Source organism: Vanessa tameamea, chromosome Z (genome assembly GCF_037043105.1).
Source record: "Vanessa tameamea isolate UH-Manoa-2023 chromosome Z, ilVanTame1 primary haplotype, whole genome shotgun sequence".
In the NCBI taxonomy this organism is placed as follows: Eukaryota; Metazoa; Arthropoda; class Insecta; order Lepidoptera; family Nymphalidae; genus Vanessa; species Vanessa tameamea.
The window spans coordinates 9674603-9702189 of NC_087341.1; the positions used below are offsets into that span (position 1 = coordinate 9674603).

General features: G+C 30.2%; 2 protein-coding genes and 1 long non-coding RNA gene across 4 annotated transcripts in view; 1 reads left to right on the forward strand and 2 right to left on the reverse strand.

Annotated features, from left to right (window-relative positions):
- Positions 1-27587, reverse strand: part of LOC113404070 (uncharacterized) — a 282204-nt gene that overhangs the window by 72215 nt on the left and 182402 nt on the right. The window lies entirely within an intron of this gene.
- Positions 73-7223, forward strand: LOC113404047 (pyruvate dehydrogenase [acetyl-transferring]-phosphatase 1, mitochondrial). Its single transcript, XM_026644791.2, has 4 exons — positions 73-535; positions 2937-3075; positions 4977-5143; positions 5225-7223. The coding sequence occupies exons 1-4, from the start codon at positions 320-322 to the stop codon at positions 6209-6211; spliced, it is 1509 nt and encodes a 502-aa protein (XP_026500576.1). The 5' UTR covers positions 73-319; the 3' UTR covers positions 6212-7223.
- The window catches only part of LOC113404050 (frequenin-2), a 178136-nt gene continuing 160428 nt past the window's right edge, over positions 9880-27587 (reverse strand). The window contains exons 3-8 of one of the 2 annotated variants that reach the window (XM_026644797.2): positions 16999-17023; positions 16687-16735; positions 16225-16314; positions 14769-14847; positions 14569-14657; positions 9880-13999 (exon numbers count right to left, since the gene is read on the reverse strand). In XM_026644797.2, coding sequence (XP_026500582.1) covers positions 13832-13999; positions 14569-14657; positions 14769-14847; positions 16225-16314; positions 16687-16735; positions 16999-17023 — 500 coding nt within the window. In that variant the 3' untranslated portion in view covers positions 9880-13831. The remainder of the gene's footprint in view (positions 14000-14568; positions 14658-14768; positions 14848-16224; positions 16315-16686; positions 16736-16998; positions 17024-27587) is intronic. The other variant, XM_026644796.2, reaches the window with a different exon arrangement.

The following is a 27587-nucleotide window of genomic DNA, read 5'->3' on the forward strand; positions in this document are numbered from 1 at the left end:
TTTGGAATACATATTCTATGGCAGCATATTAATCTGTGGCTGATTAAGTATCTACTATTATGCATTATCTGTAACTTGTGGCTGTATAAAAAATCCCCTGACCATGAAATTGGGAAATTGCGAAAAAAATTATCGACTTATTTATTTTTAGTCGTGATAAAAATTTTAAATGATGAATTGAACATCAATAATATTAAAATTTGTTATTGATAAACAATAAATACACATATTTTTTAAACAAATATTTAATATTCATGTGAATTCAAAAATCGGATATTTGGTGATTGCATAATATGCCCGGCTTATTTCTGTTCTAAATATGAATTATTCTAATATAAATGTAGTCATTAGTACATATTTAAAAGTAGATCGCAGTTTTAAGCAAAAGTTGTCTAATATTTGGTATAAGAGCTGCGCGTTTGACGATCGACGCCAATTTAAATATATTGCCTTGGGATCCAGATTCTTTCACACTTCACATGCAAGAAGACAAGTAAAAAAAGATGGTGTTGAAGTTCTTTTATCTCCACAAGAAGTAAGTTTTAAATGTTAATTCATATTTTATATATATCTCATAATAATCAGATTGCAAACAATTATAATATTATTATTATTTTGAAATTTTCCAATTAAAACTATATTTATATATTATTTGAAATAAAATTGTTATGATTACAGCATGTTATTATTTTCTATACTTATTTCATAAATAAATCCTAATAACATTAAATGTTCTTTAACATTTAAATATTCTTTAAAAAAGACATGAGGAGAAAGTGCAAAGATATGCTTATCAAATTATACTTATAAAATAGTAATTACAATAAAGAACACATTGGAGATGACTAAAAGATTCAGGATAGTGAACCGAGATATCTAGTTGAGAAGTACTGTTTCTAGAAAAGTTTCAAAAAGAAATAATTACATATACCTTAAATATTATAAGCATGTCAGTAATTACATTTCTTACTAAAACTGAATGAAAATTATCACAAACTTTTTTACTTATATTTATTTATTTATTAACATGAGAATTGCTAACAAAAATAATAACATATGACCCATTAAAATATATGCACTTATATACTAATTAAATTTTCAATTATATTAAATTTTGGCTTGCTCTAAAAATGAGTAGGTTATGTAAATATCAAAGATATAATTTTATGATCAATGTCTATCATCCAATTATATAAAAAAATATTAAATGTTTTATTATATTTTAATATATTAAAAATTATTAAAAAATTAGTAAATAAAAAAATATTATTATTATTTTGATTCAATTTATGAGCTGATTTAATGAATTAGAGTTCATAAATTATAATTATTAAATATTTTCAGTAATAATTTTCTTGTACATCTTAATATTGCTTTATTGAGATATCTTAATTGTTATCTGATTGTGAAATGTGTTGAAAGTTTGTAGGGTTGTATTCAATAGTTTTTAGATGGATTTATGTCTTTTGCAATCATTAATTTGTAGCAGTAGCAAGTTATATTTAAATAGGATATTATTAACCAATGACAGCATCAAAATTAAAAAGGATACATGCAACTTTAATGAATAGATAAGAAACCTATAGATAATAGTTTAAATTTTGATGTGAAGCTGTCTTGCTCACCATACAAAAGTGGAGCAAAACTATTCAAACTTAAGGTTGATCCTTAGAGGATTAGTCTATTTAATGGAAATTGAACTTAAATTGTCTGCTTATCTATTATTATGTAAAAAATGTGCAAAGCTCGTAGTAGGTTCATATATAAGCTATGTGTTTTAATAAAAAAATTAGAGCTGACTGCTAGGTTGTGATCTTGAATCAGAGGCCTAAGCAAGCATATCTTGATCGAATTTAGTACCGTATCACTGCCAAATTCTGAACTTATTAGTGTCCCTGAGCAATTTATTGTACAAGATGTCATTGGAGCCACTTGTCTGATACTGATTTCTCAGTAAGCGAAATAAAAAAAATTGTGGCTTTGCCCGTCTTGCACCTAAGAATGAACACTACGACCAAATCAATCAACAGGTCCAAGACAAACTACCAGGTCAGTCGCAGCTATAAAAGCATCGACTCTGTGTGACTGTGTCACAGACGATTTTGCAAAACAAATTCGATACGCAATTGGATTTTTGAACAGCCTTAACGTGTCAGGACTTTATCTCGCAACTTACAATTGAAAATTGGTTCAATTGTCACCCTGCTTCGTAACTTGTACCTGAAGCTAGGCCTTCTGAAGCGTCGTCAATTTCCAGTCAAGTTGGCATTTGCCATGTCGATTAACCAGAGCCAAGGAGAAACTTTGGACATAGTTAGCCTTTATTTGTCAAGCTCCATCTTCTCACGCGGTCAAATACATGTTGCAATATCTCGAATTAGTTCTGAAAACTCACTTAAGATAAATTGTCAACAACTAGCAGCATGGTGTTATTAATGGAGATAGATCATTCTCTAATTCACAGTTCATTGCATTGACCATTTATTAAACAAATTATTATTAAATTAATTTAATTCAAATAAAATATTTTAGCTGTAAATTGTGAAAGTTTATTCTAAATAGAATTAAAGTAAATTGTTATCAATAAACTCTAATTATAGCTATAATAGCGATATTCTCGAAAAATAATATCAGAAATTATGTTCCACATCACAGTATATGTATATGTATCATAAAGTGTTATCAAAAAAAGAAAAGAAGTTTAATGTGTGTTATTATAAAAATTGGGTTAATTATAAAAAATAATATTTTAATATATCAGAGCTCTTTTAAAAAATATTGGTATTTCAGTAAAGTAAACACCTTAAAACCTTGACAACTAAATACTACTACTACAACCTACTTGCAATTCTAAGTAACAAACATGTAATTTAAATAATATAGAGTACATAATTATTTCTTGGTATTGGCCTAACATTGCTTTCTTTTAACTTCAGGTTACAGTAATTCTTCGAAAAAATGAATACAACAAAGATTTTCCATACGGGTCAGTCAAGTCTTATGACTCTAATCAGCTATCTTCCAATGTCCCTATCGAGGATACCAGATGTGAGGCACGGTGCAAAATGACATCAGGTGAACAATTGTTTAATTATTTCCAAGTTAATTTGATTATATTTTTAATACTAAAGAAACCTCTTAGTAGCATCACTAGATAATTAGATATGATTCGACATAGCACAGCTAAAATGGTGTTTTGTCTGATATTTATTTAAATATAATTATTAATGGTATATATTTTAAAATTATAATTATTGGCCAAATTTATATAAATCATGTATATTTTGGTAATAATTATACTTTATGTACCTTATGTATTGTTACATAATATATAGTTAGTTGAATTGCTGCTAAACATGCCATTTTTACATGCTTTACAAGTGACCAACTTAAATTGGATTAGGATCTGCAAATTTACCAGCTACAACTATACAATATAAGAATAGAATGGTATATCTTAAGAATAACTTATATTATTTATATAGAGAAAGCAATGGGGTAAACAATTATATAAAATGAATAAATAATGAATGAACTAGCCAAACCAACCAAAAGCTAGCTAATATTTTATTAATATATAGGAGTACACAAAGTACTGTCACAGTATCTCGCCAAACTTGCACCCTATAGCTATCATCATCAGGTCATAGAATTTATGGTCTTACTTTGTTATGCACTGACAGTAAGAGTTAATTTAAAATTCTTTCATAACATGGCCGGCTATTGATTCTAAAATTAATGCTTTTTTATAGACTGTCTGGATGGAGGCTTAGAGAACACCGTGATAAAAAATTTAATGTATCATTATGGATAAGAAAAATTGAGACTATTTTATACTATTAATAACTATTAATAATAGCTAAGCCTACATCTAGAACTAATCGAATCGCTTGTTGTGTAAAATATTTTCTCTCTTTTAAAAGATGCTACTGTCGAGGGAACTCCAGGGTCAGAATAATATATAAATAAGTTAGTTTTGTATAGTCAATAGTCATATTGAATGAGGTTCTGTTATATCTGTATGTTTTTGTAATTTAGAATGATTAGTGACAGTTTTAGAGTAAACGGAATAAGTGCAAAATTCAATATGTTAGTTGAAAATGTTGTTTATACTCAACAATCATTCTTGACCCTTATCCTTAAAAAAACCTGTCGTCTATACTTTTATTTGTAATTGTGGTAAATATATATTTTTTTAATGAGATATTGGCCTTGATCTTACCTTTGGTTTACTCCCCCCTAACTTATGAAAGTAGTTTTGAATGAGATCTTTCCTAAAAAAAATGATTTTCAATATCGCGATGATATTAAGAATTCGACGAAATAGGACCTCTTTATCTTATTAATCATGTTAATTTCTCTTCACAAGAACAGACCTTAATTAAAAAGTGATATTTATATCAAACGAGATTACATTCACATTATAGTCTAGTCTATCTATAACGATTATATCTTGTAAAACAGTGTATTTATAGTTAAGGTGTATTTCGAATCATTCGTTCAATCTACTAACTTGTAAGTGTCTGGTAATTCGTATTTTTGTAGAAAGTAATTCGTTAGTTAAACCTGAACATTCGAACAAATAGGAACTGGCATCATCTCTCACCCCAATGGTTTGAAATCATTCACGTTGTTTAACGATACTTAAAGCTAAATATTTATTTTCTGTATCTGTAAAGCGAAAAGCGATTTTGCAAGTTATAAATATAATAAAAGGCAATATGACATTGGGAATTTATTCCATATTATTATAAGGGCAGGACGATGATGAATATAAAAGGCAAATAGATTTACTCATAGATAGACCTTAATCATGTAAATTCATTCACCCGAACAAAAATCTAAGGTAAAACCTCCAGGTGCTCCACTATTAATAAATATAATTCGAAAACTTTTTTAGAGATGTAATATTAATTGCATATATTATTATATTGTATATTTGAAGAGATTTTAATTATTTGTAATTTATTTTACAGGTTTTCTCATGGGGGTATTTGATGGTCACGGTGGACCTGCATGTGCGCAAGTAATATCTAAGCGGTTATTTAAATATATTGCTGCTGCACTACTGCCTCTACGTCTCTTGCAAAAATATATTAAACAAGATCCTCGAGAGTTGTTGATAGAAACTTTTAATGATAGAGTAAGTATAATTATATATATTTTTTTTTACATTTTAGTAATAATATATTAAATAATAATAATAATGTATTTCCCATTTCAGGCAGAAATTGTACAGGATCTTAAGTCGATATATGATAACAGTTTTAATAAATTTTTAAACAAACTGTTATTAACTGCCAAGGATGAGATTAATATTGAGGCATCTTTGAAAAATGCAATTATGGAATTAGATAGGGACTTATCCAGAGAAGTGGTAGACCTCTACAAAGAAAATAATACTGTTAATCATAAAACTCTGTCTGTAGCGTTGTCAGGTGCTGTTGCTTGTATGTCCTACATAGATGGTCCACACATGTATGTTGCTAATGTTGGAGACTGCAATGCTGTCGTAGGAACAATGAATGAAGATAATGAATGGTTTGCTCAAAAGATAACCAAAGAACACAATACAGAAAATTTTGATGAACTAAAAAGAATTTGGAATGAGCATCCCGATGAAGAGCGTAAAACTGTTATAAGAAGAGACAGGCTCCTGGGAGAACTAGCTCCTTTACGAAGCTTGGGTGATTATAGATATAAGTGGCCCACTGAAATTTTGTCTGAACTGGTGGTGCCTCTTATAGGACAGAAAGCCATTCCTGCAAATTATTATACACCACCGTATCTAACAGCAAAGCCTGACATATTTTACCATAGACTGACACCAAAGGACAAATTCTTAATAATTGCCTCGGATGGCTTGTGGGATATGATGACTCCACTGCAAGCTGTTAAATTAGTTGGCGAACATATGAAAGGAAAAGTGTTTTTCAATCCCCTTAAGCTTCCTAAAAAGAATATTCAGCTGGGAGATTTAAATGATCTTTTAATGCACAGGAAAGAGAGTTTAAAAAGCAAACCGAAGGATCGAAATGCAGCCACACATCTTATAAGACATGCTATTGGAGGAACAGAGTATGGCGTTGATCACTCTAGACTGGCTCATCTGTTGAGCCTGTCACCTGACGTTAGTCGCATGTTCCGAGATGATATGACTGTCACCGTAGTTTACTTTGATTCAGAATATCTGAGACAGTGTCCAGCTTGAATTTTTTTATGTTATTCTTATTATTGTGAACTATTATTGTGCCTTTCGACTAAACTGTGTACTCTTTGTCTTTTTGAGTAAAAATTACATGTCTGTAAATTTTTATGTTCCTAAAAAGATGAGTGATACGTGTACCTATATACTTACATTGTTGTGACTTTATTTAAATTAATTTTGTCTATTGCAAATGACTTATATAAATTTTAATTTATTTATTTTAATTTAATAGTTATGTTATATTATATTAAATTGGATTGAATTTTAATTATCACTATGAACAATAATTTTATCAGTCCTATATCTAATTGTAATTGTAGATGTATAAATCACTAGTCCACCAGATAAATACGTAATATAATTAATTAAGATTTGTAATGGTTCAGTGACTTATTTTCATTATTTTGTTTGTACTTAAGTGATGGTGTGTCTTATAGTTTGAAACATCAATACTGAAGGCATTTGTATGACGAAATGAAGCGGATGCGACCACGATTAGGGATGGTCTATAGGCATAATTATGGTCATATATATTTTGAATGTAAGAATGATACATACTTCATGGACATGGACCGTAGTTTGATGGACAATCTTGGTCGCATTTTGTTTTATTTCGAATTATATCTTTATCATCTATGTTAATGTACAAATTGACAATGAATAGTTTTTAACATATAATATTTATAACCATATTAACAGTCGCTGGAAATGGTTTTGAGTATATTCAGCCAAACACCAGCTCCGGCACTGGAGCAGCGTTGTGGAATAAGTTCTAAATCCTCTAAAAATTAAGAGAAGCCCTTTGCTCAATTGTGGGATTTGGGCTATTTACATGCTCTTGTTACTTTTCTTAGACTGACAAACATAAACTGATTATCTTTTCCTAAGCCTAACGATAGGAACTTATTGAATAGAATGCAGTATGATGTGAACTGACGCCTGGAAGGAGCGTTAGCAAAGCTAATTTAATTATTTAATTTTCTTTATATTTATTAATGATACATTTAAACCAAATTATAACAATGTGTATTTTGAAATTATTCATAGGCTGCGTTCGTGAGAATTAATTTTGTACAATTTATATCCCACTGATATCTTTCTTTATTAAAACGACCATTAAAAAAAGTACTAATAATTTTAAGATAATCAATTAGGGCCTCCTTTATTTTTATTTTTAACTATGTGTAAAATAGAGGGATCTCTTAATATAATTAAATGATCATATTATAACCAAGTACCTATAGCGTGTTGTGACGTAACTTTGTAGACTGTAGAATAATTGTTTCAATTCCCGGTGTTTTGTATAGTCGTACCAATTGAATGTGTGTTGTCAACTTTATACCTCATATTGTCATATATATACCCTGTATACTCAAATCTGTACCTTGTATTGTAAATTCTATACTTTTTTCTGTCAAATCAACACCTGTGTTGTTAAATCTATATTTTGCTCTGTCAAATCTATACCTTGCATTGTCAAATCTACATCTTGTTTTGTTAAATATATCTATGCCTTGTTTCCTTTCGAGATTAAATATTAGCTAGAAAATTCAATGATTATAATCCTTTTAGAACTCACAATTGATTTTTATTTTAATTGTGGCGTAGTTTAATGTATTTTTATATTAGTTTACAAATATTTTACATTTTCGAGAAAAAATTAGATCGTGATTGAGTATCTTATTATCTTTAATTTATTTTAGTTTTCTTTTAGTATAAACTTTCCACATTGTAGCCTTCCGCGTTATTTAGAGGTATCAACTCAACTTCTAACTATATTGTAGCTATAATATGCCATGTAGTATAAATATGTCAGTTATAAGTTGCTGGAAGTTGAGTTGACAAGGTACAGATAAAACATAAACCCATGAAATGTAAATAATGCACTAAATAGTTTTGTCAATTTTTAGACTGTATTAATTCAATCAATAAATTATTTGTGTATGCACGACGAAACTTAATATTGCTAGCTTTAGTGTGAGTTGCAATAAAGAAAACGAAAGGAACTGGAACTGTTTTTTTTTTATTAGGTTTGTAGGATTTACATTATAATTGCTTACTCGGACGACCGTCGAAGTCCAGAGACGCGCTCCGAATAAGTTAAAATAAATACCTACTGTATTTCGAGTATATTATGCGAAACTGGTAAGCTTATATGGCGTTCACCCTTTGCGCTCTTACAAATCATACGAAATTACAATACGATACTGAGTGTTCGTCATTGGTTGAAAATGCTAATATTTAATTTGCAATTTAATTTCTAAAATATGTTCAACGTTAATGTAACACTTTATTGGCTGAATTAAATTTTTATCAATTTAAAATCGTATTAGTTTTTATTGGTAGAAATGTACGTGTTTTCTTTGGACGAACAAATTGTAAATATACACTGAAATTATCTTATTGGTTAATTGTATTTTAAGTTTTTGTATATATAAAGACAAAGAAATAAATTCATACGGACCGACAAGCAAGTGTTATTTTATTATCAAGAAGAACTACAAGTAAGCTAGGGATCAGTACCCCTACAGGTTAATAATTATTTAATAAATGAAATTACTATTATAATTCAAGTGTTACTTATTACATATTGTTTTTTCAATTTGAGGCGAGATAGTCCAGCTAGAACATCATAATTTAAAACCAATCAATGCCGTGGACGCACATCCGCGACCACCTACTCAAAAGGTAAGAAGGTTTTAACCCAGGAGTAGGATAATTTAGGATGTTACTTTAATTTTTAATTTAGTACATTGTCATTGCGCCACCAACCTTGGCAACTAACGTTAGATGTTAACTTGGGTCTATAAGTACAGTGGCTCACTCAACCTTGGCATAGAACAATATAAAGTGTTTCTGCTCAGTGATAGAATATGTGATGAGTGGGGTACCAAGACGGGCACAAAACAAATACCACCATATAATCCATTACATAAATTATGAAGTAAATTTACTAAAATTATTTGAACACTCCGATGGGCGTCAGATAATATAATGCAAATGTCTCAACACCTACGGGCTACCTTTCAAATGTACGGTAATATGGCGTTACCGCACACACCTATTTTCTTGATGGAATCTAATGAAGATAACAGGATCTTCCGTAATTTTTGTAATCAATTGGGCAAGCCACCTAATTTTGCACACTAGCGATTCAAACTCACTTGTGACAAATAAACGTTTTTAATGTTTTATATGTAAGAACATCAATTTTATAATCTAATTTGTGTGTTTGGTATACCTACATGAACATTTCCTTAGAATAATGTTTTCATGTTTTCAGTATTACAATATATTCCGTGTCAGCTTAACTGTTGTTTAGGAAGACATATACGTATATTATAATCGTTACTTTTGATCAAATAACTACATAGAACAATTAAAGAAGATTGTTTCTTTCTTAATTTAATGGAATGTCTGCATAACTTTTTTCATATTTATTTAAAACATATTTTATATAATACAGAACTTCAATAAATAATAAACATATATGTATCTTTGTCTTAATAAGCTTATAGAATTTAAAAAGCTGTTAACACTTCGACTTCTAGTCGACATTAAACAGTCCCTAAATATACAAAAAACGAACCTGAACTTAATTTAAATAATTAGGTGATTTTAATTTCAAGGGATCTTTTCGTATAGTACCTAAGTACTAATAAAACACACCCTTCATTTCAACTTTGTTTATTATTAATCATTTATATTAAAAGTGAATATTATCATAGTATGTATTAAAGTAGGCGAATAGTACTTATTATTTACATTGAGACAGAGATCTACTTAACATTATTAAACGATTAAGTTTAAGGCAGCGAACTGGAGGAGAAATGAGTAGATAAATTATAATTTGTTCTAATCTTAAAACTATTCTCTGACGTCCTGTCCAAACATAATTTGCCTTTAGATCAATGCTTTTTCTTAATTTTTTTTTTAATAATATAAATAAAAAATAAATTGTTCAGTAAAGTAAACGATACAGTTCGTTACTACGTAACATATAAGGTTATGATTTTTTGAATATTGTAAATACACCGTGTATTCTCGTTTAATCTTTATTGTATTACCACTTCCCATCGTATTTAACATTTAATATTTATATATTTTAATATTTAGAGGATATCTATGGAGCAGATATTATTGTTTTATTTAAGTGGTTGTTCTGATAATGCTAGAGAATTAGATATTTATTCTGGCGATAATACAGCACTCCAACATCACTTCGAATTCGAGGTGTGCAAAATTATGTAAATAATTATGGGTGTTACTTTTGTTCGAGTTTTTAAGCAGATTATGTTTGTCAGACAAAGTGAGAAAATTTATAATTATTATTTATTAATATAATACTAAACATTTATGTAGTTCTGACTTAATATCATGGAACGTGACTCTAACATTTAACTACATCTAATAATAATATGATTAGTGTAAACATCCATCAGAATGTGTGAGCGGAAATGTGAATATGCAGCAACGAGGGCTTACACCTTGGACGACATTGAAGCCTAATCGGTATACAATGATAATCTTATTTCATACTAATATAATATAATTATGTATTGTTAGATTTACATGAAAATATTCAATGTATTGAAACATTAGAAGTAACAGTTAAAGGTCTTTGTAATTATAGAATAACTTGAGGTGCTCTTGATTATTCAGATTCCAGAAAAATATTATGCGGTACGTACGTATAGTTTTCCGCCCTTAACGTAGCACTAAAATTTCTGTAAGTTTAACATTACATAATTAGTTGACTTACTTATCTAAGAGTTGATTAAATAGGTAGATCCTTTTTAAATTATTAAGTTCGCTGCCGCAATAAACAATAGAAGAGTAAAGTTTCCAAAAGTTCCGACAGTTTTTGTTAAATTCTATTGTATCTACGACGATTTACAAAGGCGATTAATTAGAAAATTATTTTTAACTTTTGTGCAATTTAATGATGATTATTTACTTTACTTTTAAACATTTCCAAATTTATTTATATTTAAATATGTTAATCATTTTAAAATTGCATGGCGCGGAAACTTTTTCATTTTTTTGATTGAATTGTTACTATCATTTCTTCAATTGTATTATAAAATAGGTACATTTGTCTTTTTGCTAGTAAATAATATATTACTGGCAATATCTCATTTGGTAATATTAAATAATAAGTCTGGTTGTTTTAATTAATACCTCTGTTTAAAGAATAGTTAATATATAATATTAGTATTATTTTTTTTATATCCGAATGAAACAGTCGCATTGCGTCGCCATCGAATACTTAATTCTATATGAAATACACAGCCCAAATAATTTTTTACTCTATCCCATTTCAAGGACGCATCTTATTTCCTACAAGCCGATACGATAAATTGACTCGCGAAACAACCAGCATACCTACCAAACCGGTTACCATTTAAAATGGATTACATTTTATTCTTTCCATCAAAGTTTTAAGGCACAAAAAAATTATAAAAAATGCCATAGGGAAAAAAAATGTGGACTTGTGAACTATTCTAATAAGTTGGATTTTTTGAAATATTATTTTTTATGTCTATGCGGAACCAACTGATATCAGATGTTTCTAGCTCACAGCTTGGTCGGCGAGGTATAAAGAATTTAACTTCGTCTTAAATCAGAAAAAATATCTCTTTTACTTATTCGTAGTTGTTTCTCGCGCAAAACATTCCACAAACCTTTTGTAACCAAAATTAGCACATTTTATTTTTTTCAAACAGTTTACCAAAGTTAGGTGTTAATATAAATCAACAAACTATAATAACAGGATCACAAATGTACCTAAAACATTTCGAAGCGTTACACCTACGTCGATGAAGAATACTGTAGAAGCCGTAGAGGAAATTAAGTACTCCAATGTTTTAAAAGGCTCCACAATTTGAAGTTAAATGCATCGTTACACGTCACAATAAGCTTAAGAATTATTAAGTTACTTGTAAGAAATAGATAAGAAGTAACAACACTTAGTAATATAAATATTTTTATGTACCTATGATTTGCGAAGGTTATTTAATATTATTTATTGGTTTATTTGTAGTACTATTTTACTAAACTACGTCTTTTTAATAATGACTTTCGATTTTATATAACAACATTGTTTCGTGTTGACAGTAGGTGTCGCACAGTCCTACTCAACATTGCTGCTAAGCACGCCGTCATCATTAAAACATTTTATCAATTAATAACTATGGGGCTGTAAAAACCCAAAACGTTTGTTATAACGCCAAGTTTAATTTATTATAATTTATATCGTCCCAAAATACAATTTAACTTTAATGGGGCCAAGTCTTTAAAACCTATTAATTAATCAACAATCAACAATTTTTACTTTGGAAAATCGTTTAATAACAAAATATTCGTATTATAGATGAATACCTATGTCAGGAGATTATGGTGGTGATATGGATTCTACAGCTTGTGATTATTTGATTGAAATTGTTTATAAGGGGATGCTTTTTGATTTATTGAATTATGAAAATATTCAATTTTCTTCAATGTAGCACAGTCATGTACAGATTTTGATGGGTTCTTTTTCAAAATTCGATTTTTTTATCTGTTGGTGAATCATAATATTATCTCCGTGCTCACGATTTTTTCAGTTAACTTGTTAAGTATGATGGTATATTTTGTCGTGTAGGTAGGTTATATACCACGCAGTAGGCGGTAATGGATTACCGTGCTGCTCTCCTGTCTTGATCGGTTTATTAGAACAAATCGAATGATTTGTGAAATATCAACGTTGGTATTTTTACCAACGGTCACACTCTCGCACGAATTTATCTCATAACTCAAAAAGCGTTAGCTTGAATAAATTTAATTAGATAGATTTAAAGAAAAGGAAAGTTATAGAGATTGACTAGTGAATTTGCCAATACGAAAATTACGGAACCACTAAACGACTTTGCTTATATATTTATTAACCTTCTCTATCATAATTTCGTTATAGCCGCGTAGTTAAGTATTATATTTTTCATGAATATATAAAAAATATAATTTTACTTAAGTGACATTTACATTTATTATAATAAAATACATAATACTTGAATCTCAGCTTTCAAATTTTATCTGGAATCAAATTATACTAAAATTAATCAAATTCATTTCTAAATGATGCCAAAGAAAAATACAAAGTTAATATGAAATATTTTGAAAGTAAAATATCAAGGTTCTTGGCTCGTGCAGATGAAAAGCTAAGAACCGGTTATCCAATTGGCATGGTGCCTAGTATCAGATTTTTTACATTGCCGCAGCTGTATTAATCGACCTATTACTTGGTCAATTATTCTATTCGTCAATTTTTGGCAAGCAATTACGTCAACTTTTAAAAAAATCATAAATTAATGCATATGGATATAATATTCTGAAATATGGGTAGGTATATAATAGGTTAATTCAATATTTATTTTGAAATCTTATTGATTGTCTCATGTGCTTTTTTTATTGGCAAACTCAGAGTTAAATAAATTTGTTAGAAATTTAAAATAGAACATACTTCATTAACAAAACGAGAAGTGAACAAAAGTTAGGCATACAATAAAGTTTTCCGTAAAAAATTAAAGTAAAGACATTTTAATCTTCCGGGAATAATGAGAAATCCGGCGAGAGGATGATCGTCGATTAATCGCCTCCAAGTGAGAGCGCCTGAACAATGCGCGGGTCGGCCTTGCTGCCCTCGCGGAATTCCTCGAGGGTGAGACGGTCATCGTGGTTCTTGTCCATCTGGTCGAAGATTTTGTCGACGCGTTTCTGCGGAGTGTTCTCATCTTCCGGCTGTGGTGTTTGACCCTGAAAATATTATTACATTCCTGTTATATTATAAACAAAAAACAACAAAAGTCGTTAGTTCAGTCCAACTGGTCTGATATCAAGCCAAAAATAAGTTATTGTTTTTTTTTTTCTAAAAATTAATTTAAGATTTAAGTTGTGAGTTGTTTACACTATCTTGTCTTGGAAAGTAGCCTAAGCCAAATGTTAAATTGCCATCCTATCGGATTTTTAGTGTGAGGAACTGTGTTAACTAGTCCTTGAAAAAGGCTGCCGTAGCGGTTCTCATTTTTTTGGAATCACTCTCAGAGCAGGCAAAGTCCCTCCTACCTACTAGTCTGGCTACCAATAATTTTACTATTAACTACGTATTTACTTACTTAGCTTTTGTTTATAATAACTCCCACTCATTGGTGAAGAAAATATCAATAATAAAGAAAATGATTTAATAACTGCGGACACGTAGATTCTAACATGATGGACAGCATATTTAACAGAAAACCCTTGTCAGGTAAATAATGATTATTAAGGATTGTTCATACATTATTCATGTCATTCGTAGGTATAGTTATATTTATTGATTAACTTACAACCATCTGATAGATCGCGTCGACTATGTTGTACATTTCATCTCTTGTTATGTAGCCGTCGTTGTCAACATCGTATAAGCGGAATGCCCCTGTAATATGTTAGAATACTGTTGAAATATCTTCGAAATTAAGCAATTTTTTATAAGTTAAATACGTAAAATATCGTGTAAATAGTTATATAAGATTATTATTGAACTTACAATGTAATTTCTCGTCTAGATTACCGCGTGACGTCACCGATAGAGCTCTAATAAACTCTTCGAACTCGATAGACCCGTCCTAGAATAACAATAAAAACATTTTGACAAGTGGTCATTCTATCGGTAGCAATAATTATTACAATTTTATTAATAGCCCATATATACTGCCTGTAATCTATCTATAGATGTAAGTTTAGGTAGTACAAATATTAGTTTTTGGGTTATCGGAAAGTTAAATGGTAACATATTTAAATTCCTTTTAGTAGGCGTTCTGCAGTAAATATTGAATATATACTTATAATAATTATATTTAATATAAACTTCCTTAAGTTTCTTATTTATTAATGAACTTAAAACGCTATACTGTTTTCGTACAACTTCATACCAAGTTAATTTTCGTCGAAAAAAGGCTACGAACTATGTTGAGAATAAAGTTTTATAAGTAAATATAACAGTATTTTTTGTTCATAATTTACGTAGGTTTAAGTTGATTTAAGATATATTTAGGGGTTGGGGTTGAATTTTCTTGGTGGTAGAGTATTAACCCGTCTGGGGGCATCACCGCCACCGCTAATTCTACCATCAAGCAACCATATTTAGATTTATTGTGTTCTGGTTTGAAAGGATAATCAGCCAGTCTAACTACTTAAAGAACATAACCTACCTATTTTCAGTAATAATATAAAAATATATACTTACGACTAAATAATGTATTTACACATGAACTAAAACAAAATCCTAATTTAATTGACGACTTAATGAAAATTTTAAAGTTTGAATAATGTATCTTTAATGTAAGGTTCCAGGTTCGACTTCCGGGTCGGGCTATAAAAAGGTATTTGTTTTTTTCTTTATTTGTTGTTTGTCTTTAATGGAGCAATAAAGACTGTCTCTATATTTGCTCAGACACTTGAGTACTAAAATATCATCTACACGGTTAGTTAATTCTTGTATATGTAAATATATTTTAAAGTAAGTCATGATTTTTATCGAGGACGAGTTGATGGCATGGGAATATGAATTTATCGTCTAACGAAACATGTAGGGCTGTAGCTAACAGTGATGACATCGTCTTATGAATATTAAGCATACGCAAACTGTTACCTAACAAACTTGACTAATTTCTCTACATTTCGCCTTATTAGTAAATTATTTTGAGTTTACATATTCAGCTGAGCTACAAGTAACACGGATTGTAAAGGATTACAATTTATAAGAACATAACTGGGCTATGACTAAATAATTAAAACGAGATAAATATACGGATATAGAAAACGCATCTTTATTCTTTATTCGTATTTCAAGCAAAATTTTCTTTTATAAAATACTCTGAGACGGCTTGTTCTAATTGACCTACTTTTAAATAAATATAAATGTATGTTTTCAATAAGAGTTTACCTTAATATATAATTGGGTATTTCGTTTGCGAAAAATAAACAACTCCTACCATACTTACATTATTTTCGTCGAAGACCCGAAAGACCAGCGAAGCGAATTTGCTCGGGTCACCTTGAGGGAAGAACTGTTTATAGATCTTAATAAAGCCCTGAAATACAGAACATAAACGATTTGTTATAAATTGCGCTTATTTAGATGGGGATTTTCCCTACGGTTTGTGAACAATATTGCTTCATCGATTTTATCAACTTATTTAATTATTTTAATCAAAGTAAGAATTAAACTTCATCGTATATGTACATACATTACAATGTATCTATTTACCGCAGATTTGACCGAAATAACGATGTAGAAAAATATTTGCAAAAGTTTTTGCCTTCAACAGATAATAATACGGTATAACTTTCGGCATGGTTTTATTTATCGTAGAGCGAATATCGAATACAAATACTTATACATAAAGTAACATTAATTTTATAATCATATTATGTACAATTTTTCAACTACTACAAAAACTCACCTGTTCAGTAAGCAAACCATTCGGGCAGTCCTTTAAGAATCCTTTATGCCTAAAAAAGAATTAAAAATAGTATAGTTATATTTAGTTTATGATTCACCTCGAACTCGTCGATGAAAGAAAATATGATAAAGATAATTTCATGTATCGGATGTCAGTCTGTTACATGTGTATACACTAACACTCATTGGAGTGCGTGGTGGAATAAACCCCAAAAAGTGTTTCTCAAAAGTGTTAGCCTTCTCTTTTTAGACTTTTTTTATATTCGGTTAAATTTCCTTATTTGAATATAATATAAGATAAAGTTCAACTTACCAGAGCCTTATTTCTTTCTCGGTAACTGTAAAAAAAAAATAAAGAACTCATTAAAATAAGAAACTACTTAAAAATTTCTTCGTAAAACTTATAGTTTCTTTAATTAAGTACTTTATTTGGCTTCGAATATTTTCGCATGGCTACGATTTAAAAATGAAGAAAGTGTTTTTTTTTTTTGAGATCAGTAAAATATTTTCAACGAGATAAAAAGTATTTTTAATCCGTAAAGCTGCTGAGGTTAACTAAATTCCAATTAGTTGCTTCCGCATGCAGCTCGTACAGATAAACCAATACTGAAAATCTATTCACAAAATATATAATGCAAAACTGACTAAACGACTATAGATATGTATAAATTTAATTATATATTGAAAGTAACTATACACTGAACTCAATTTGTATCACTACATCTTATAATGTAAAGCTTCTCCACGGCGTCTCTCTGTATATAAATAGACTGCGATATGAAGCTGATTTTTAAATTTTTCGGAAAAATGGAGCGGACTGGGAGCTCTATTGATATGCATTGCCTTATGTGTTAACTAACGCTGTGGAATGAATATTACAGAGTATGTAATGCTATGTGTGTAATACCAAGTTAAATAAAACCCCCACAAACCAATTATTGCTATAAATCAACCACATAATATTTAAATAGGTAATTTGAGAATTTATCATTTTATACAATTAACATATTTTAATAAAGAACATTCGATAATTAAAGATATTTTGTAAAACACAAATATTTAACATAAATATAATAACTATTTATTAATCTACAAAAAATAAAGTTTTAGCCGCATTTATTGCAATTTAGTAAGAAAGTAACGACGCTAAATTCCATCATAAATGGATATTAAACTTACTCACAAATAAAGTGCAACATTGGTTTGCATCAAGCCGTTTACAGGGGAGGCATAAAAGTGTTTTCGATGCTTATTGGATAAGTTAACTAACCATCAACTCAACTCAATGAATTCGATCTCAATGCAAATATTTATTTTTAGCTTTCCTTCTTTCTTTTCTTTAAATTTTATAATATCACAGTAAAATAATTACAACATTTCAAAGAAATTATTTTCTATTACGGATATTAATTCCGTATAGTTACAATATTGAGTGGTGGTTCTGTACCAATTCAACACTTTCCCACTGCGTTCGTCTTGGTACTTCACCTGATCCGGGATGCCTAACGAGAGAGTACAGGACGTCATGCTATTTCACCCATATGAATTTCCCCATTTCCCCATTATAAAACTTATATCAAAATATTCCATTCAGACGGTTGACTCGAACAGTGAATTTACTGTTTACGTAATTCATAAATAAGAAAAAGTAATATGCATACCGTTTTTTAAGGCTAGGCTTTTAAATCTGCATTTTGATCGTTTCCTTCAGAATATTATATTTAAATTATCGACATCGTAATATTAGGGCTGTGTTCCACGTGGATCAATCAGCGCTTAGCGTTATAAAAATAAGCTAAGTTAATATATACAGAATTTATATACCTTTTAAATATTATTCATAGGTTGGTCATGTTAATATTTAATAAATATTGATAAAATAATTATTATGTTGATACATTCATTTATCATACAAAAGCTTAAGAGCCTGGCTAAAATATATACGCAATCAAACAAATGCCGGTAAATTAAATTCGGTTATAGCATGGAAACGCATGCCTTAATGGAAAGTTAATTGCCATCAATCTTATTTACAAATTTTATGGCGAAAGTATTTATATATAGCTAAGGGTTACGTTTACGTTTTAGTTTATTTCGTTGATGAGACTGTCAAGATGTCAAGATGTTTTTAACATATTATGTATAATGGTTAGTAGTTAAAAAATCGTGAACTTAAATATTCTTTAATTTGTTTATATACTAATATAAAATATATTTCATTTTAGGTTTTGAGTATATTTACTTTATTGGAAAGTGTTAGTGTTGGTTATGATTATCCAAAACCAATTGTACCATTCAGACTGCCGAATAATCAGCCAATTTTACAAGATTTTGGAGGTCAAATAGTGCAAGATATTTCCACTCAAAGTGGTCAGAAAACGTCTTATCCCGTACCTTATGGAGATTACTTTTACTCAAAGCTGTACGTGAACAGCGGAAGTGGGAATAATGTAATTCAGTCACCAGGTAGCACAATAAATTCAGAGCACCAAAACCCGAAGATAAGTACCCTTCAAGATCTTACTAGTCTAACGCCGATAACTATCGAGTTGAATGCAAATATTGAAGCCTCTCTTTCAATTCAAAGCTCTGTTGTGCACAGTCCTATCATAAGTGAATCCAAATCAATATACGAGCCTAAATACAGTCTCAGTTAGCAGAAAACAGTTCCACTGATAAATCTTCAAAGTACTGAATCCCAAACATTAAGCTCAGAAAATATACATAACGTTGATTCAAATTTATTGTCATTGTCAAATAATATACCATTGGCATTTGATATTGAAAACAGTAATCCCAACTTATTAAGTATTCAAAACGGTGCCGCATCCTTGTTAAATCCACGTGATCATCTCGCGTCTAATGTTCAAGACAATACGTTTCCGACATTGAATTTAATGTGCAACATTCCGACCGCATAAATGTACAACTCCCTTCATCAACCGTACAAGAAGCTTCAAATTATATACATCCTCTTATAATACACAAAATAGTTTTTCAGATAATAATTTAAATGTAAAAAGGAATCACTTTTATTGGAACATACACAAAGAAAAACCGCAATTATTAGAAACGCAAAATAATCCGGCGCTTGTTTATCAAAGTCAATTCGATAGTATTCGTAGCATTGCAAATCAGATTGAAAACAAACAAAATTCTCCAACGCCGGTGGTAACCAAGCATGTTTATTTTCATGTGCCACCCCCCGATATTGAAGAGGTACCAGTTGTTCAAGATCGACCAACGCCGAAAAAAATTTACAAGCTTTGTTATTTATAACTTTGCCTGCACATAAATCTAAAAATGAGGAGCTGCAAGCTGCTTTGTATAATAAAAGGAATCAGGTAGCATATAATGAAGATAAAACAATTATATATGATTTAGTGAACAATACTGACCCAGCTCAGCTTGTGTTACCTCAACCGAAACTGTCAGAACAAGAAGTTTTATTCGGAAAGTATAGAGATAACCCATCTGCTACTCCAGAAGAAGAAAGTCCATTCATCAAAAACAAACTCTGATGATTCAGATTTAGCAGTCCCATTAGGAGCTGGACGGGTAAACGGAAACCGATAAATGGTAATCTGTTTTACGATTATGCAGAACATTTTTTTTTCATTATAAACTCTTTTGAATTGTATTCGATTACTGCTTTGCGAAAGACGCAATTCCTTTATTTTAAGCATATACTTTACACAAAATATGTTTATGTTAATTCACAGAGATATAATTCTATTAAGTATTTAGCAAAAAGTCAGGTATATGATGTATATCCAAAGATATAGTTCTTTTTTTTTTTTTAATTTACACGTTGTGTTCGTCTTTACATAGTATAAAACAAAGTCGCTTTCTCTGTCCCTATGTCCCTTTGTATGCTTAAATCTTTAAAACTACGCAACGGATTTTGATGCGGTTTTTTTTAATAGATAGAGTGATTCGAGAGAAAGGTTTTGTATATAATACATAGACAATATAGTTAAGTAACACTGATAATTTTAAAAGTTTTCAAGTTGTTGTCGTAAATTTATACATTTTTTGCGCTTACATTGTAAACGCTGGCTGAACCCTACTAGATAGATCAAAATAATGTAGTACAGAATTATACACCTCAAAAATGTCTACAAAAAAGTCCACGATGGTATATGTCTATCTGTAAGTGATAACCCACAATAACATTTTTTTGTTATTTATTTTTTACCACAAATATTGGCTAATTTTCCAAGCGATTTTAACCTATACAGCATTAATCCTTATCCAATGAAACACCTTAAATACATTGTTGATTTAATATTGGTCTATATGGCCCTTTACAGCATATGATTTAAATGAATATTTTCGAAGATATTACAGATTTAAAAATTGCGGAACGTAGCGTTTGCGGTGGTACCGGCCGGCCTCGCGGCCGGGGCGGCGGGAGCGTGCTATAGGCGCGTCGGAGGCCGCGGTTCTCCCTGTAGCACTTTGAATTTAGCAGCGATCGGACGCGATTATCGCAGCTCTCTAGCGAGAGAAATAACAATCCATACTTCAATACTTTAATATTATAAATGCGAAAGTAACTCTGTCTGTCTGTCTGTCTGTCTCGCTTTCACGCCAAAACTACTGGACCGATTTAAATGAAATTTGGTACACAAATAGTCTAGAGCCTGAGAAAGGAGTATATACTTATTTAAGTCTTTCTGAATATTCTACCCCTACGGGGTGATATAAGGGTTGAAAGTTTGTATAGAAGTCCGTCATTTTTAAGATAGAAACATGAAACTTTATTTTTCGGATACTGATCAAAAATGAGTAGATATGTATTTAAGGGTTTCTAGATAATCTACCACTAAGGGGATGGAATTAGGGTTGTAAGTTTTTATGGAAGTCGTCATTTTTTAAGCTAAAAACATGAAACTTTATTTTTGGGATACTGATTAAAAATGATTATATACGTATTTAAGTGTTTCTAGATATTTTACCTCTAAGGGGTTTAATAGGGGTAGTACATTTTTTATACAGGTTAGTCTGGAAATCCGTCATTTTTTAAGTTAGAAGCATGAAACTTTATTTATGGGCTACTGGTTAAAAATGAGTAGATACGTATTTAAGCGTTTCTTGATATTCTACCTCTTAGGGGGTGAAATAAGGGATGAAAGTTTTTATAGAAGTCCGTCATTTTTTAAATTAAAAACAAAAAACAGTTTTTTGGGATACTGATTAAAAATGAATAGATACGTATTTAAGCGATTCTGGATATTTTACGCCTAAGGGGGGAAATAGGGTTAACATTCTGTATACAGGTTAGTCTGGAAGTCCGTCATTTTGAAGTTAGAAGCATGACATTTTATTTTAGGGCTACCGATTAATAATGAGTTGATTCGCATTTAAGCGTTTCTGGATATTCTACCCTAAGGGCTGAAATACACACCAATGTGGAATACAAAGAGGTATTACATTAACGTAACATTTTAAGTTAATTTGTAAATATATTTATAATCTATGCGGGCAAAGCCGCGGGTAACAGCTGGTATCTTAAACAAAAATCTCGTGTGTTTGTATGTAAATTACTTTGGCTTGCTCTGTAGCAGGGTTTAAATAATTTTAAGTAATATTACGAAGTGTTATATATTCTTGTTAGCAGATTTTTTTATCTCAAAATTATCAACTTTATTTTATGAAGAGACTAAATCCTATGTTATAGCCTCAAACTCAGACATGTTGAAATCTGTTTGACGCTACATAAATATCATTCCTCTTTGGAAAAAATCATCTAAAAACTGTAGGACCTTTTGAGTTTTATTCTCATCGAGCTTTTTGTCTAATGTTAAATATTTATTTTTAGTTAAAATGCACAAAAACCATTCTTTTATATTTAAGTTGGAACTATATGTATAAGTATATTTTATACTATTAGTAGTAATGGTAATAATATATATATAAAATAATTATCTTTCCTTTTACGTTTTAAACACGTATGTTCAAGATACGATACCACTGAAAAGCATAAGTACGTACGGGTTCCAAATATACAAGATATCATTGAGAATATAATGAAATAAATATTGTAAAATTATTCACTAACCTATCAACCATCACAAATATGTTAATAAGAACGTTTGAGGCTTTCTTTTGTGTTGTTTTAAGTAATAAAAAAATCACATAAAGTTTAAAAAATATCTACGAATTATATAATAAACATATATACGATATAAAATGTATTAAAATCTCTAAGTCAAAATCGATCGAAATATCAGTTATGAGATAATCGAAAAGTTATATAATTAATATGTTTTTATAGATACTTGATAAATTCCATATTCATAGTATAATTTACCAATAAATTTGGACATTTCGTGCATTTTAGTAGCATCATGCATATATTAAATTTTATATACAACAATTTCTAATTTTAGTATTTTGTGTTTATATCTAACAAAAATTAGTGGACTCTATCAATTAGTGTTATTTAAAGCACAATATTACGTCGTTTATAAAATTCGAAGTCATTTTTCAAATATGTTTGTGATATTCGTAAGATTATAGGTTTTTATTTAATTAATATTAATAAATGTGCTTCAGCGCTAACGATCACGGGTTCGATCCCCACTGTGACCAACTTTGAAGGGTTTAAAATTTGATTTTGTCGCCGTCTTGTCTAGCTCCGGAGTTATTAAAAACCTTAGGATGAAAATATCAGCGTGAAGGCAGTGTGAAACGGTAATATACCTATACTTCGTACGCATTTTATAAATACACTGACGGAATCATAAACTGCATCAATGTTCAAGACGCCTTTGAAATAAACATTTTAACTGACTATTCAAACTTTTTAAACAAATTTAAATTGAAACGTATTGTTTGGTTTGTTAACTTCATAACAGCGTAATATCATATCATTAAGTGTATGTTTGTATACTGGATTCAATCAATGTTTTGATCAAAAACTATAAGTAACAAAATGTTTTGGTTGGTTTATTGAAATATTGGTGTTTATAATAAAAAACAGGTTGAAGCACAGGTATTTTTTTTCTTTTAATAAGGTGTATTGCCTCCACGTACCCGTTAATACAGATTCTAATCGGTTGGGCGTAGATCTGATTAAGGTCATTAAACTTGCGTACCCTTAGGTATACTCTAGAAACCGTAGACTAGTTTAAATTTAAATTTCTAGTAATCGTTCGTTGATCTAAGCCTTCCGAAGTATCTATTAAAAATAATTCGAAAGTAATCTTGGATTTTGACGCAGTTTATGAGCCAGTAAATAAAAAAAAACGAATTAACTTGATCATTATCGCAACCGTAGGTTGTTTTAAGTGTTTTTGGTAATGTTAGAATATAAATAAAATTCCACATTGCTTAAAATACGCACAAAAGTACCGAAAACGGAAATAAATAAGCTTTGTAATAATTAGGAACCAAAGTTCCTGATTAGTCTCGTAAGGTTATTGTTACGTGATTTCGTTTTTTTTTTAACTGACTTGCTCAGGTGAGTTCCTTCGAGTATTTTTTAAGAGTTTTGAGGTTGCAGATATACAGTAACGATTCACACTTGTAATAAATGAATTCTGGAGTGTTCCTTACATAAACCAATTATATCGTTTCAGCAACTAAGGAATTGTATTATATTTTTCTCTAATTAAACGATTGATGTTTTTTATCTAAATGACATTGAAAAAATATATCCTGCATATATATGACAATTACTTTTCAAATCGTCAATTTGATGTGAAATATACAATGAAAGTGATTGATCTTATAACAAACTAGCTGTGCCCGCGACTTCGTGCGCGTTGTTTGAATTTAAGTTATTTGGATATTGTAGCGTGATTTTATTTTTATTCTATATATAATTCTAAAATAAAAGTAGCCTAAGTTACTCCTTATTACATCCGCTATCTGCCAATGAAAGTCCAGTCGAAATCGGTACAGCCGTTCCAGAGATTAGCCGGAACAAACAGACAGACAGACAAAAATTGCAAAAAATGTTATTTTGGTACGTATCTTATTCATATTGTTAAACGATAAAAGAGAAAAGGAATATTTGTATTGAAAATTTAATTTAATAATAACTAGTTTCTTAATCACGCTATCGTTTGATTCTAAATATATCTACGGTATTGACTTAAAAATATAATATTGGCATTTTTGGAATTGTGTTTCAATGTAATTACCACGTAGTGGTAACAAGTGTCAACCGGACTAACGGAAGTGGTTTTTTGGATCATATAGGTAAATATGTGTGTGTCAACAATTGTAGTTTTTATATTTCAGGTTATTGTTATTCGATAATAGTTGTCGCCGGTGGCTTTGACCGCGTTATACGGAGTGGTCGTCAGGTGTTCGGTATAAATTATACAGAACGAGTTACTTTCACATTCATAAAATATAGATTACTATAGATAATGAATTAAAAAAATAAGTGTACCGTAAATTTGGGCTCCACACCGGGTATTATCATAGGACCTATGCTACGCCACTGACCACAGTATCTATATATAAGTAGGCAAGACCAAACAGTTCAGTACAGTTTTCTCCTTTGTTTATCAACAGATTTTAGTTGCTTGGTTTATTCATGTGCTTTTGTGTAATCAATAAAAAATGATACAGTAAAAATAAATTCAACGTCGAAACATACTAATCTCATCTAAATCATGTACCTATATTTTATTCTAATTTTCAATAATGATTTTGGTTGGAATTTCAACCACATTTGAACGCTGGTTATTACGAATGTCTTTGGATTCAAAGTTCTAGTGGAATTCTACTGTTATTAATTACAGGTAGAGTCGACTCCGACACATGTGGTTAAGGAAGTTAGACAATTAATTAACATTGATACTGCTCTTTTAGTACAAGTTTGGTTATTTTCGTTGTATAATATCTTATGTAATATTAGTGTGGAACTTTTTTATGACATGGTGGTCGTGGACGGGCAAATGGGCCACCTGATTGTAGGGGGTCACGGAGACATTGGCACCGTAAGAATTTTTAATCATTCCTTACATCTCGAATGTGCCACCAACCTTGGGTGCTAATTTGTGCCCTTGTACCTGCAGTTACACTGGCTAACAAACCCTTCAAACTGAAACACAACTATATAAAATATTGCTACTTAGCGACAGAATATAGGACGAGTGGGTGGTACCGAATCAGTAGGGCTTTAACAGAGCCGTACCATTGAAACTATGAGTGTAACTGTTTAGATATAAACTTTCTTATAAAACGAGGTACAGTCATTCGGGCGTGTAAAGGGAAGTCAATACGGTAAAAAAAAGTGGTGCTCCTAAAAATATTTTAAGCATTGGTACATTTATCTAAACAACTAAAATTACAGTATCTATACAACTAAATTATTAACATTATGATTTTCGTAATATGGATGAACGGACACAGTTTTGCTGATCAAATGATCAAAGGGACTAGGCTTTTGTAACAGTAGGGCAATTCTGTAAGAACAAAATCAATCGAAAAAAAATATTGTGAAATGTAAAAAATGCCAAGCGACACTGTCTATCGTAATGATGACGTTTTATACGTAATAAAATGGCGTAAATCCATTTAATCTCCACCATTTCATGAGCGAAGTAAGTTTTTAGAGAATGGCACTGCTGCTAATATGTTAATGATGATCCGCATAATATTTATGTAATTTTGTTTTATTAGACACTAAACTATTTGTTTTATTACTTAATAAAGTTTCATAAGATAATAATAAAAAGCTTATATAATATCAAAAATACTTTTTATTTGATTTGCTATGCTTTTGGTTGACGTCGGGTCTGCACGCGGGTCGACACTTTAATAACTTATAAGGCTGTACATTGTACAGCCTTGGCTAGCGTCAAAGCTCAAATCAAGGCCGCGCTTTTGACGATGTCACGTTTGCTCGGCCACACGCCACAGATCCCTTTCAAGTAAGCTCGGGCGACCATATTGCAGCGAGTCTACTATTCCCCAACCCTCATACATGTTTCGCGAAAAACAACTTTTATAAAAATACTTTATTACTGGCTTCGCACATGTAAAATAACGGTCTACATAACAAGATTACATTGAAAGTTCTTATTTGGTCCAGGAAACTTTGCGTTCGCAGTGCTCACCAAAGTGTCATGACAATCGGATGCATGGCTTAGGAACACATAGACAATGTTACTAACATTCATTTTATTTATAAGAGAAAAAGAAAAGACATTTTTTTTTATTTATTATACTATTTATATCATATCATATTTAAATGATAATGCAAATGTGTTTTTTTTTATTTAATTTATCTTATTTCAATTTATAATGCTCAACGCTGAAGCCATCACAAAGCATAAAATAAGTAAGTAATCGTTGTAGAGAATAAACAGATTAACTTCCTCATTTAACTGTAACTTAGAGTATCTGTTTTATGAGCGTCCCATAAAAGAGTCGTTTACTGTAAGTGGTTTTAAGAGTGATACCATAAGATTGGTGGGGAATCATGCGACATTGCAATTGAACATTTGATTGCTGAGTTAATAGCACCCCTTATGTGCCGTTAAAATATGTAATTAAATCTTTTTCAAGGAAAACTTCTTTGTGCGTTAGTTATCGTCAAGGTCAAATTAGAGTGCAAAATTTTTGAATGTAAAGTTCAAGTTATTTGTTTCAGACGCAAAGGTACCGCTTATTTCAAGTGTGATATGTTTTTATAATATAAGAATGAACTAACGTTTTATTTTTGTTTAACAATTTAAGGTTAAACAGAGGTAATAAAAGAAGCATTTTTTAAAAGCAAGTAAGTTATAAGTTACAAGATTAGCTTTAGATCCTAACAACTATGGATTTATTACTTTCTTTGTTTTTTAAGTAAACACGATAAAATACGTTTTAACGACTTAATCAGAAAGTGTTGTACACATCAACACGAATTATAAATATTAAAATGAACGGAAG